General features: G+C 43.2%; 1 protein-coding gene across 2 annotated transcripts; it reads right to left on the reverse strand.

Annotated features, from left to right (window-relative positions):
* Positions 1-2,303: 2,303 nt before the first annotated feature.
* On the reverse strand, positions 2,304-12,113 carry RMI2 (RecQ mediated genome instability 2). 2 transcript variants are annotated; one of them, XM_048866356.2, is made up of 3 exons: positions 11,501-12,113; positions 10,441-10,571; positions 7,126-7,258 (listed from the first exon to the last, which is right to left on the reverse strand). In XM_048866356.2, the coding sequence occupies exons 1-3, from the start codon at positions 11,769-11,771 to the stop codon at positions 7,247-7,249; spliced, it is 414 nt and encodes a 137-aa protein (XP_048722313.1). In that variant the 5' UTR covers positions 11,772-12,113; the 3' UTR covers positions 7,126-7,246. The 2 variants fall into 2 exon arrangements, with proteins under 2 accessions (XP_048722312.1, XP_048722313.1); XM_048866355.2 differs by lacking the exon at positions 10,441-10,571 and having other exon boundaries at positions 2,304-7,258; positions 11,501-12,057.
* Between the last annotated feature and the right edge of the window lie 786 nt (positions 12,114-12,899).

Genomic DNA, 12,899 nt, shown 5'->3' on the forward strand with positions numbered 1-12,899 from the left:
TATTGAATTTATCTTGTTGATTTCAGACCAATTCTCCCATTTTTCAAGGTTGTTTTGAATTGTAATTCTGTCCTCCAAAGTGCTTGCAACCTCTCCCCGTTTGGCATCATCTGCAAATTTTATGAGCATACTCACCCCTCTGTTACACAAATAATTAATGAAAATATTGAATATTCCAAGACCCAGGACTGACCCCTGTGGGATCCCACTAGAAACATCCTCCCACTTTGCCAGCAAACTATTGATAACTACTGTTTGAGTATGGTCTTTCAACCAGTTGTGCACCCACCTTACAGTAATTTCATCTAGATCACATTTATTAGTTTGCATATGAGAATGCCATGTGGGACTGTGTCAAAAGCCTTACTAAACTCAAGATCTGTTTAATCTATCTATCTATATCATCACACAGCCATTTTGTATTAGTATTCTGCAGTTTGTTCTCCATTTATGGTCTCTGAAGGTTCCAATCATTTAGAAGTAAAAGCATATTGGTGGCCAGAGTTATCTTATAATTTGTGTCTATAAATAACATCTGGTTTCAAAGAGGCGTAGGGGAAAGACAGGGTGTGGAGTACTCCAAACAAATAGCTACATTTTAAAAATGGCTTTAACTTAGGCAAATCCATGAGCCTGTCTGCTGGACAGGCGGCCATGGTGGAGGTATGGAAACAGGAAAACTTCCTTCTTTGAGATTTTTACCTTGTACACTATTTCTTTCATACCTAGGTAGTAAGATTATAGGTGCTTTACAAATAATACTTTAGGAAAACAGTCAAATTCCATGTTACCCATATCAATGGATGACAACAGTAGGTGCTGTCTTTCTGGGATGTTCGAACAAGAATGATTTGCTTTTGTCCCTGATGTTTATCCAAGAACAGATGGGGATATCTCCAGTTTCATGGCTAACGTAGCTTGACTAGAAAAAGGTTCTAAGCCAGGATGTGATCTGTGGCTCCACCATTTTTGCCGTTATTAGGGTTGGGTACACTATGTATTTTATCATATTTAAGCAGCATTCATAGAGCTAATGTACAATTCTGTATCACGGTTCTAATGCAGTTTTGCTGTTGATAGAGAGGCTTCTTCCACTGTACAGACCCAATCCTGCAAAGCTGCACCACATGGGCAGATTGGAAGCCCCACTCAGGTCAGTGGGCGTTCTTGCAAGCACAGGAGACTTCCTGTGAGTAGATACTTGCATGTTTGATCAGGGCACATATTTGAAACTATGGCAAGTGCTGTTTTTAGGGCATTTAAATATGACCATTGCTAGCCTGGTTTCTCTGATCAATGTGGACAGGGACTCTCCCCATGCCCCTCAGAAAAACCAAGGTCTAAATTCCTTGAGAGAGTGCCTATAGTGTGGTTTTATACCATAGTTTTAGGAAGACAAAAAAATCCCACCCACGCTGATCAAAAAAGTGGTGCTAGCAAGAGTGAGGTTTAAACACAGTTCAACGTGTGAAGATTAGGTTGCCATGAAATTATTTGGAAGTTGGTTTGATGATTTATAAGAGCTTTGTAAATGGTGACTATTGACTTTGTTATACAAATTTCATTTTTTTTTAAAATCAGCCAATTTGTGTTGGTAATTCCAAGCACTAATATGCCTGCTGAGATCAGACTCATCGAAATGACATTTGAACTGCAAGGACAAAGTGAAATGTCAGCAAATATTGCAAGAGACTATGAGAACAGTCAGACAGAAATTAATTTAAAGCAGCAAGGAGAGCTCTTATTCTTTTTAGTATTTATACTAAATTAGCAGCTAAAGCCCACAATGAACACTGAGGCCAATTATTATGTTTAGCATCCACGCTGTACTAGGCCCCTGCCAGACATTCAAGAAGAGGATGGTCCCAGCTTTGAAGAGCTCACTATCTAAGGACATACAGACAAGTAGCCAGAGGAGTCTTTATACATGTCAATTGTAGATGACAAGGCAGAAGGGACTTTAAAAGAGGGGTCTTCTAGAGGCATACTGAGTGGCTGTACCCACAGAGGAGGGTGGTGCATGGAAGAAGGCTCAGAGGAGATTAAGCAAGACACTGACAAACGGCGTTTGCCAAGCAAAATCCTAGTGGTGGAGTATTTGGTTCTGCTGCCGCATCTGGCAAGTTCAAAATGCTTTCCACAGGTTAAACAATTAAGTCTCCATCATGCCCCTGCAAGATAGGTAAGATACTAGGTGATGTACAAGGTGCAAATACTTCTGGCACAAAATGCAACATCTGTTTAACACACTGCATCATGCCTCAATACTGACTTTTAACATTAAAATAACTGTAACCATCAAAGAAACATTACTATTTAATCAGTGTTTAAATATTCCACATTTTACATTTCAAACAATGTCAAATATGATATACAATTGGTGTGTGATGGGCAATACTAAACCCGTCATGAGCCTTTCTGAGATCTATTCACCTTATAGGAATGAAAGGGTGAGCATCCATATACCTATCAGTAAAAGATGCGAGAAAGCTAACAGGCATTCAGTAATATACCTAGAGTCATACATGCATACTGATCTATGCTGGCATGTACCACCAGTACACTCATGCCACTGAATGACCAGGAGGTGGTGCTAATACCAAGTTCAACAGAAAACGTTAGATTTTTGCCTCCTATCTCTGCTGTTCAAACAGAAAATCTTTTCTCCAAACACCCCTAAAAACAAAGTAAACTGTGAGTGATATTAATATAGAACTCAAACCAAGAAAGAAAACAGGTTATTCTAAAAGTGTCTGTACAGTGCACTAATGCACTTGATGAATACAAGATGCCAATTTAAAAAACAAAGCTACTTTTTAAATAAATTATTTACTAGTGAATTTAGGGTTGGTGAAAGGTCTGTGACTGGCAGACGTGGAGACTGAACATTCTTGCTTTACCCACAGAATAAGTACAAGTTTCCCCACACTGCCCCATAAATGTGTACCAGCTGTGTCTTGGAGGGACTACTACATTCTCCATGCCCATTTTCTGCAGAGACTGCCAACAGAGATGCCAATAAGTAGCCATCGAGCAGTGCTTCTTGTAAAGTGGACATCTGTACAAAACTATGGTTGAGTTAAAACAGCAGCAACCTCTGAAACCTGTAATATCTTTCTTATCCATTCCCTGTTAACAAAACAGGCCGCTTATTTTTTAAGCATTCTTATGTTATTGTTTTGCATGGTAAGTTTTCTTCTTGATTTTTAAATGGACAATTTATAGCCTCCCCCAGAAAGGGTGGCAGGATGCCATCGTGATGGAAAAGCAGCTCCCATTAACCCTGAACTGGGTCAGATCAGGTCTTGCATATCTCAAACTGGCAGAGGATTATGTCAGAGCCTTTGGGTAGGAGGGTGCAAAATACACATTGTTGCACTTCTTGTTGACTGGCTTAGGGAGCTCTGCAGCTGAAATTGCAATGCACTGCTGGCATTTTATCTACAGAACATGACAAGAAGAGAAAAACATACAGTGGCCACAGATTGAGGCAGAGCAAAAACCATCACTCAGAGCACCTAAAATCTTTTTATGATTCTCAGAAGTTACAAGCCCTCCTAGAATATGTCCCTTAAGAGTCCCTGGGATTTGACCCTACTTCTATTCAAACCTGTAGTTTCAGGATTTTTGGTATTTAAAAACTGATGCTTGGCCACGAAAATGCTAACTAGAGTAGAACTAGTGACGTAAGTTGTTACTGAAAATTTTAGGACAGCTTGATTTGTGAAGTGCTTTTGCCAGAGGCATTGTGGAAATATTTATGCTTCACATAAAGACAGTATTTTAGTATGCGAATGAGACTGTCAAATTGCAAACAGCAGAAAGGCTGCATAAGGAACATATCACTATTCTCTCAAGTAAGTGTGTGGTTTAGTCAGATCAGGTGTGCACTTTGAACAGAATGCAGGAGCCAGGAACTCCTGAGTTCTTAACCGACCTCTATCACAAAGTTTGAGTAAGTTACATCAGTTCACTTAATTGTACCTCAGCAACCATACATAACAACACTGGCCTTCCCTGCAGGGAGATGTAGAGTATCGAGCCCTTTGAAAAATACTAAGTACTCAGTATTTCTAGTGCCTACAACTCATATAGTAACCATTTCTTATTTCCTTTATTTACCCCAAAGGACTCAAATTCACATGGACACGAACATGTACACCTCTCATTCAGCTTCTCAGACCTAGGCTCTAGAGAAAAAGAAAGTCATTGTGTGGACTAGGAAATTGAAAGACTTAAAGGAAACTTATTTAATCACTCACATTGTTGCACAATAAAGTATACAACCACTGACAATAGCATAAAACTTGGGACATATTGTCCCCATGCCTAGTCAACATCAATTCACTGAGAAAAACACAAGGTTGTTGCCGTTTTATAAAAATGAAGCAAGGTCAAAAGTTCTGAAAAGAGAGAACTGTTCATTTGCTAAGAAGCTCCAAGTTCAACTTTCTTAGGAACCTGTTTCAGTTTTGAGTTCTAGAAAAGAACCTGGTTTCAAAGACTCAGGCTGGTGTAACAATCCAATGCTATTATATAAAATCCACATAAAATCTTTGCAGTATACTTTGTAAGTTGCTTTTGGTTACAAAGAAACTCTGAAGCTGCACTACAGTTAGGCCACTTCTACAAGCCAACAGTTGTCAAATATAGTAGTAGCTTTACACCAAACAAAGATAACCAATTTTCCAAGAGTTTGTCTCCAGTTTTGAATTATTTTTATAGAAGTAGAGAACTCCAACTACAAAGTTTAGATCCACATGTAGATTCTGAAACATCCCAAAGCTTGGGATGGTCAGATCTAGTGATTTAGTTTGGGCCAATCTCAACTTTAAAGAATAGTTAGTATCCAAAAACTAGAGCGGCATAGCTTGCTCATATGTAGGGGTCTGTGATTTCTGCAGCGGAGAGTGTGGCTGATCCCAAGGCCGCGCAAGCAGCTGGCCCCGGAGACTACCTGAGCAGTGGTCCTGTGGGCGGCTGGCACCGCCACAGCTCGGTGTCTCCCGGCAGTGGTCCCAGGGGAGCTGGAGCAGCAGCTGGCCCCCTGGCGGCAGCCAGAGTGGCAGCAGGACCCCAGGGGTTTGCCCCCTGGCAGCAGCTGGAGCGGCAGCGCGATCCCTGGTGCTTCCCTTATTCATGAACCAGGAGGGTGGGGAGGATATAGAGATATTGCTAATTAAATTCAGGTCAGCAGTATTTAAGTCAACACTGAGTAAAGACTGTTACTGAGTTATACATTTAATGAACATGCATTATACTATATATATATATTTATATATCACATCTGTTGCATTATGTACTTGTCAACTATGAGTAAAGGCCAACTATGAGTATTTGAGCCATATTTAGCTGTGATGTAAGTGGTACAAGTCTACTGAAGCCAGCAGAGTTGCACTCCCTTACACAAGGTTTGAATTTGGCCCCTTTCATCAAAACTTTTTACACACAATCTAGTTCCCTTGCATGTCAAGGTGAACTTTGTTTTTCTTCCTTCTGAGATGAAATTCAAGTTCTTAGAATAAGAACCATTAAGATGTCAAGAGACCTGCTACCAAAAAAATAAAAATGGTTGTCTAACAATGTTGACACGAAGAAGAATTTGCTGGCAGGCTACATTTTACAAGTGGACTTTTTCCCAACATTTTTAAAAAAAATTAACCCATACTGTCAAAATTCTGTACACCTGTCTTGGCTTATCCCACATATAATCAACAAGGTCTCATTTAACACAACCTCTCAGTTATACCCAGGCCTCTGAAGTGACATGGTCTCAAATACTAAACTCAGGGATGGAAGTACGCACTCCCAAAGTTCTGATCCCGGCGCTTTCATCAACACCCTCCAAGGGGCCTCTGTAAAAATGGGGACAATATTTACTTCAAGATAGCACTGTGAGAATTAGCATTTTCAAAGCATTGTTCAAAGTGCAATACCTGATCTTAACTTCAGTTTGTGGTTTATAGTAAGGCAAAAAGCTTGTTTTCATATGCTCAAAGTTACTTAACGTTATTTGATACTGTTGAACTTGTCTCTTTCCCCCAACCTACAGAGCTACAGTATATACATAATGTAGTATTTATTTAGGATGCATGAATTATCATTGAAACTTGAGCAAATATAATATTTTGGGGACAAAAGGGCAGTATCATACACTTGTCCTTTACAGGAAGAGGATGTAACAAAGGTAAAAATAATATACATTTAACAGTAACTTTAAAGAGACAGTGTATCCAGGGAAAGAAAACTTAACATAAAGATGCATAATTAGGCTGAGGTAATCTTACTGTGTGATGTGGCAAGAGTACTTACTTCTTGGACCTGGATAAATCTACTCCCTGTGAGTCTGTGTCAAGTCTCTGTTTAGTTTACTGGAACTATAGGTTTTGTTATCATGCAACTCTTAATATTGTAGAGATGAATGCTGCACCTGCAGAGTTTTAGGCACCAAACTATGGTTACAGTTAGAAAAGATATGTGTCTTGTAAACAAAGCAAACTGGATATGGATGTTCTTGATAGAGAAAGCATGGAGCAAAGGTACCATTTCCTTACCATAAACACAATCTAAACAGTATGGACCACATTCTGCCCTCATTCCAGATATAGAATTCACACTGGCAGCAAGAGTGTTATGACAAATGGAGGACAGAATATGGTACTATGACTGCCTAACCCTACAGTCTAAGAGATGACAGCTATAATAATGGAGCGAGTATTGAAATACCTACTATTATTTGGAAAGCATCAGATAAACTTTTGGAAAATTAATGCAGTTTAGTCTGTTGGCATAAAACATTATTGGAACAGGGCATGAACCAGCTTCCTATGAGTTATCATGAGCATAAAAATCTCTAAATATTGAATCTCAGTCAAATTCACTGAAGCCAATGGAGTTGTACACATTTTCTCCAATGGTAAATTTGGTCTCCTGTCCATAACTCTTAAAACTGTTAGTTAGTGGACTAAGTAATTTTGTCTATCAAAGTATTCTCCAGATGAGGCTATAACTATTCCTGACAGTCTAATGTTTTGAGCTGAGGTCCAAATGGTGTAAAAGCAAATATTTGTTTCCAGGTCCTTTAGGCTGCTGACAAAAACACACAGCATCTAGGAAATGTTTCTGTGCAAATCCTCCACTTCAAAGCTCCACATGCTTCTGTGAATAGGATTATCAGAAAGATCTGTCATCTTCACGGCTTGAAGAATAGGCTCTGGACTGCAGGAGTGTACCAAGCCCATCACCATTACATACTTTCCTAGAAAAAACAAAACGCAATTAACATTCAACATTTTCATTATTCTTGCTCAGGAACCATTATTTCACTTTAAACTATTCGATTATTTTGTTTCAAAGCAGCCAAAAAGTGAAGCAGGGCAGGACCTCTGAGAAAAATGTTAAGTCATCAAAGGCTTGTCAGTGTGAATAGCTGAGAATGCTGACCATATCACAAAATTAGGCCATATATTTAAGAAAAAGGATTTGATATTTGTATGAATAAGAACAGCATCTGCAGTCCCACTGGCTCATATATGATGGATTATTAAATCCTAAAGCATAAACTGATCACCAGGTGGGAATTAGGAAGAAATTCCTGCCCCCATGCAACAATTATTCATACCTCCCAACGGTCCCAGGTTTTGACCCCCAGACCTCCTGTCCTCGTTGACGAAGCTTCTGTCTCATGGGGCTGGCTGGGCTTGGCTTCATCCTCCAGCTGTTATGACCTGGCCCTTGACACACACGGTTGCAGTGCCGCTCAAATGTGGCTGGCCCTCTAACGGTGCAAAATTAGAATGGCACTGCGACCGTGTGTGACAGGTAACAGCCATTCATACAAGTTTGGGGGCAGCCAGGACAATCCTGAGCTGTGCTGTGCAACACAACGGACAGCACCAGTGTCTAGGTTGTAGCGCCTGGAGCGGGTAACTGAGCCTCACCAGGACCTGCTGTTGTATACTGAGTGTGGGGCAGGCTCACTTTGCAATGCTCCAACCAGGGCCTTCCCACACTGGGGCAGCATCTAACCCCCACCATTGTGGGGCAGCACCCATAAGAATGGCCATACTGGGTCAGACCAAAGGTCCATCCAGCCCAGTATCCTGTCTACTGACAGTGGCTCATGCCAGGTGGCCCAGAGGGAGTGAACCTAACAGGTAATGATCTAGTGATCTCTCTCCTGCCATCCATCTCCACCCACTGAAAAACAGAGGCTAGGGACACCATTCCTTACCCATCCTGGCTAATAGTCATTAATGGACTTAACCTCCATGAATTTATCCAGTTCTCTTTTAAACCCTGTTATAGTCCTAGCCTTCACAACCTCCTCAGGCAAGGAGTTCCACAGGTTGACAGTGCGCTCAGTGAAGAACTTCCTTTTATTTGTTTTAAACCTGCTACCCATTAATTTCATTTGCTGGACCCTAGTTCTTATATTATGGGAACAAGTAAATAACGTTTCCTTCTTTACTTTCTCCACACCACTCATGATTTTATATACCTCTATCATATCCTTCCTTAGTCTCCTTTTTTCCAAGCTGAAAAGTCCAAGCCTCTAATCTCTCCTCATATAGGACCCGTTCCAAACCTCTAATCATTTTAGTTGCCCTTTTCTGAACCTTTTCTAATGCCAGTATATCTTTTTTGAGATGATGGGACCACATCTGTACGCAGTATTCAAGATGTGGGCATACCATGGATTTATATAAGGACAATAAGATATTCTCCGTCTTATTCTCTATCCCTTTTTTAATGATTCCTAACATCCCGTTTGCATTTTTGACTGCTGCTGCATACCATGTGAACGTCTTCAGAGAACTATCCACGATGACTCCAAGATCTTTCTCCTGATTAGTTGTAGTTAAATTAGCCCCCATCATATTGTATGTACAACTGGGGTTATTTTTTCCAATGTGCATTACTTTACATTTATCCACATTAAATTTCATTTGCCATTTGTTGCCCAATAACTTAGTTTAGTGAGATTTTTTTTAATTTCTTCACAGTCTGCTTTGGTCTTAACTATCTTGAGCAGTTTAGTATCATCTGCAAACTTTGCAACCTCACAGTTTACCCCTTTCTCCAGATCATTTATGAATAAGTTGAACAGGATTGGTCTTAGGACTGACCCTTGGGGAACACCACTAGTTATCTCTCTCCATTCTGAAAATTTACCATTTATTCCTACCCTTTGTTCCCTGTCTTTTAACCAGTTCTCAATCCATGAAAGGATCTTCCCTCTTATCCTATGACAACTTAATTTACGTAAGAGCCTTTGGTGAGGGACCTTGTCAAAGGCTTTCTGGAAATCTAAGTATGCTATGCCCACTGGATCCCCCTTGTCCACATGTTTGTTGACCCCCTCAAAGAACTCCAACAGATTAGTAAGACATGATCTCCCTTTACAGAAACCATGTTGACTTTTGCGCAAAAATTTATGTTCTTCTGTGTGTCTGACAATTTTATTCTTTACTATTGTTTCAACTAATTTGCCCGGTACTGACGTTAGACTTACCGATCTGTAATTGCCCGGATCACCTCTAGAGCCCTTCTTAAATATTGGCCTTACGTTAGCTATCTTCCAGTCATTGGGTACAGTAGCTGATTTAAAGGACAGATTACAAACCATAAATAGTTCCGCAATTTCACATTTGAGTTCTTTCAGAACTCTTGGCTGAATGCCATCTAGTCCCAGTGACTTGTTACCCTTAAGTTTCTCAATTAATTCCAAAACCTCCTCTAGTGACACTTCAATCTGTGACAATTCCTCAGATTTGTCACCTACAAAAGACAGCTCAGGTTTGGGAATCTCTCTAACATCCTCAGCTGTGAAGACTGAAGCAAAGAATTCATTTAGTTTCTCTGGGATGACTTTATCGTCGTTAAGTGCTCCTTTTGTATCTTGATCAACCAGGGGCCCCACTGGTTGTTTAGCAGGCTTCCTGCTTCTGAGGTACTTAAAAACCATTTTGTTATTACCTTTTGAGTTTTGGCTAGCTGTTCTTCAAACTCCTTTTTGGCTTTTCTTATTACATTTTTACATTTAATTTGGCAGTATTTATACTCCTTTCTATTTGCCTCACTAGGATTTGACTTCCACCTTTTAAAAGATGCTTTTTTATCTCTGCTTCTTTTACATGGTTGTTAAGCCACGGTGGCTCTTTTTTAGTTCTTTTAGTGTGTTTTTTTAATTTGGGGTATACATTTAAGTTGAGCCTCTATTATGGTGTCTTTGAAAATTGTCCATGCAGCTTGCAGGGATTTCACTCTAATCACTGTACATTTTAATTTCTGTTGAACTAACCTCCTCATTTTTGCATAGTTCCCCTTTCTGAAATAAAATGCCACAGTGTTGGGCTGTTGAGGTGTTCTTCCCACGACAGGAATGTTAAATGTTATTATATTATGGTCACTATTTCCAAGCAATCCTGTTATAGTTACCTCTCGGACCAGATCCTGCGCTCCACTCAGGAGTAGATGGAGAGTTGCCGCTCCCCTTGTGGGTTCCTGTACCAGCTGCTCCAAGAAGCAGTCATTTAAAGTATCAAGAAATTTTGTCTCTGCATTTCTTCCTGAGATGACATATACCCAGTCAATATGGGGATAACTGAAATCCCCCACTATTATGGAGTTTTTTATTTTGATAGCCTGTCTAATCTCCCTTAGGATTTCATCACCACTATTACTGTCCTGGTCAGGTGGTTGAGAATAGATCCCTACGGTTATACTCTTATTGGAGCACGGCATTACTATCCATAGAGAGTCTATGGAACATGTGGATTCATTTAAGATTTCTATTTTATTTGATTCTACATTTTCTTTCACATATAATGCCACTTTCCTCCCGCACGACCTGTTCTGTCCTTCCGATATATTTTGTACCCCAGAATGATTGTATCCCATTGATTGTCTCCTAGTCCTGAAGCATACTTTACCCTCTCAAAATGCTGGAGGTAGGATTACGTGCACTGAGGATGTGGGCCTGAAGCATCTGGCACAAGTATCTTTGCAGGTTGCCCATCCTCTGCAGTGTAACCCCCTTGCATGCATGTGAATCCTAGGGCTGAAACCACTATGTCGCTCTGCCTCCAGCATATGTGAGACTCATGCGCAGGAGAAATAGACCCTCCCAGGTATGTATGTGTTCAGGGGATCCCACAAGGCAAATATATTAGCACCCCAGCATGTGGGGGGAGTCCCCGCCAAGAAATGGGAGCCGTAAGCCCCCGCCCATGGTTGTGTATGGGGGGGCCCTATAGCTCAGGAACAGTAGGGCCCCCTGTGTGTGGGGGGGTCCCTATAGGAGAGGAACAGCAAGGCTCCTCCCCCTGGTGGCAGCTGGTGTGGGGGACCCCACGGGGCAGGTTTCCTCCCCCCCATGGCGGTGGGCGGGGGGACCCCCCGCCAGACTGTTTGGCCCCGCAGGGCGGGAGTACACACTCTCTAAGCGGGTCCCCCACACTCCGCCCCACCCGCGATTTGCGGCTCCCCCAGGAGGTACCTGCGCTGAGGCACGGCCGCCCTTTGGGGACCCGCTCCACCCCCAGCACCGTGAAGGGGCCGCTCTCGTCCTGCAGCCGGGCCGAGCCGCCCCGGGCGCCCCCGGCCTCCACCGCCAGCACCGTGCCCTGCATCCACACCACCGGCACCGCCAGCGGGCCCTGCCCGGCCTCCTCCCGTCCCAGCAGCCACGGCCCGCCCGCGGCCCGCCGGCACCGCTTCAGCTGGGCGGCCAGCACCTTCACCGGCGGGCTGCGCGGCTCCCCGGCCATGCTGCCCCCAGCGCGGCCCGGGCCCGGCTGCCGCCCGCGCTTGGGGAGGGGCTCCCGGCACAGGCCCCAATGGCGGGCCGGGGCGTGGGCGGACGCCGGGCTGCCGCCGCGGGAGGAGGGTTGTGCGCGCTCAGGACGCCCGGGGCCCCCCCGCAGCTCAGGGAGCGGGGGGTTGCGACCCCATCGCTAGCACGTGGGTCCCCCCCGGGGCCCCACAGCGCCGTGAGAAGCCCCTGATCACTGCACAGCCGTTTCCAGCCCTGGCTCTCCGGGTTCTCTCCTCTGGGCCAAGGCAGGGGCCCTGCCCGGGCCTTACACGCTAAGGCCTGGCCGCTATGCACGTGCTTCTCCTTAGAGTTGGGGGGGCCTGCTCAGCCCACGCCGCCGGCTGTAACAAGCACACTGGCTCGGGCTTGCAGGCGATGGGGCGGGAACACACACAGGCTCCAGAGGATGGGGGAGGGCTGGGTGCAACAAAACTGTTTTACGTTATCGTTTAACCTTTTCCTGTTTGCTTTTTTTATGTGCTTTGTTTTTTTTTTTACTTTAGCCTAGTTGTTGCTTTGATTATGCTTTTAATCTCGTGAAAAAATAAGCAAGTCATGACCTTCTGCCACTCTTGCAGCATATGTCATGCTTTGAAAAAATTGGCAAGGAGGTCCATAGAATCATAGAAGATTAGGGTTGGAAGAGACCTCAGGAGGTCATCTAGTCCAATCCCTGCTCAAAGCAGGGCCAACCCCAACTAAATCATCCCAGCCAGGGCTTTGTCAAGCTGGGCCTTAAAAACCTCTAAGGATGGAGATTCCACCACCTCCCTAGGTAACGCATTCCAGGGCTTCATTACCCTCCTAGTGAAATAGTGTTTCCTAATATCCAACCTAATATCTTGCACTGCAACTTGAGACCACTGCTTCTTGTTCTGTCATCTGCCACTACTGAGAACAGCCGAGCTCCATCCTCTTTGGAACCCTCCTTCAGGTAGTTAAAGGCTGCTATGAAATCCCACCTCACTCTTTTCTTCTGCACACTAAATAACCCCAGTTCCCTCAGCCTCTCCTTGTAAATCATGACCCCAGCCCCTTAATTATTTTCATTGCCCTCCGCTGGACTCTCTCCAATTTGTCC

The sequence above is a fragment of the Caretta caretta genome, chromosome 10 (genome assembly GCF_965140235.1).
Source record: "Caretta caretta isolate rCarCar2 chromosome 10, rCarCar1.hap1, whole genome shotgun sequence".
Classification (NCBI taxonomy): domain Eukaryota; kingdom Metazoa; phylum Chordata; order Testudines; family Cheloniidae; genus Caretta; species Caretta caretta.

Coding starts and splice junctions, on each gene's coding strand:
- RMI2 (XM_048866355.2), bottom strand. CDS start 11,771: ATGGCCGGGGAGCCGCGCAGCCCGCCGGTGAAGGTGCTGGCCGCCCAG. Junction 7,259..11,500: donor GCGGCCGTGCCTCAGCGCAG/GTACCTCCTGGG, acceptor TGTTTTTTCTAG/GAAAGTATGTAATGGTGATG.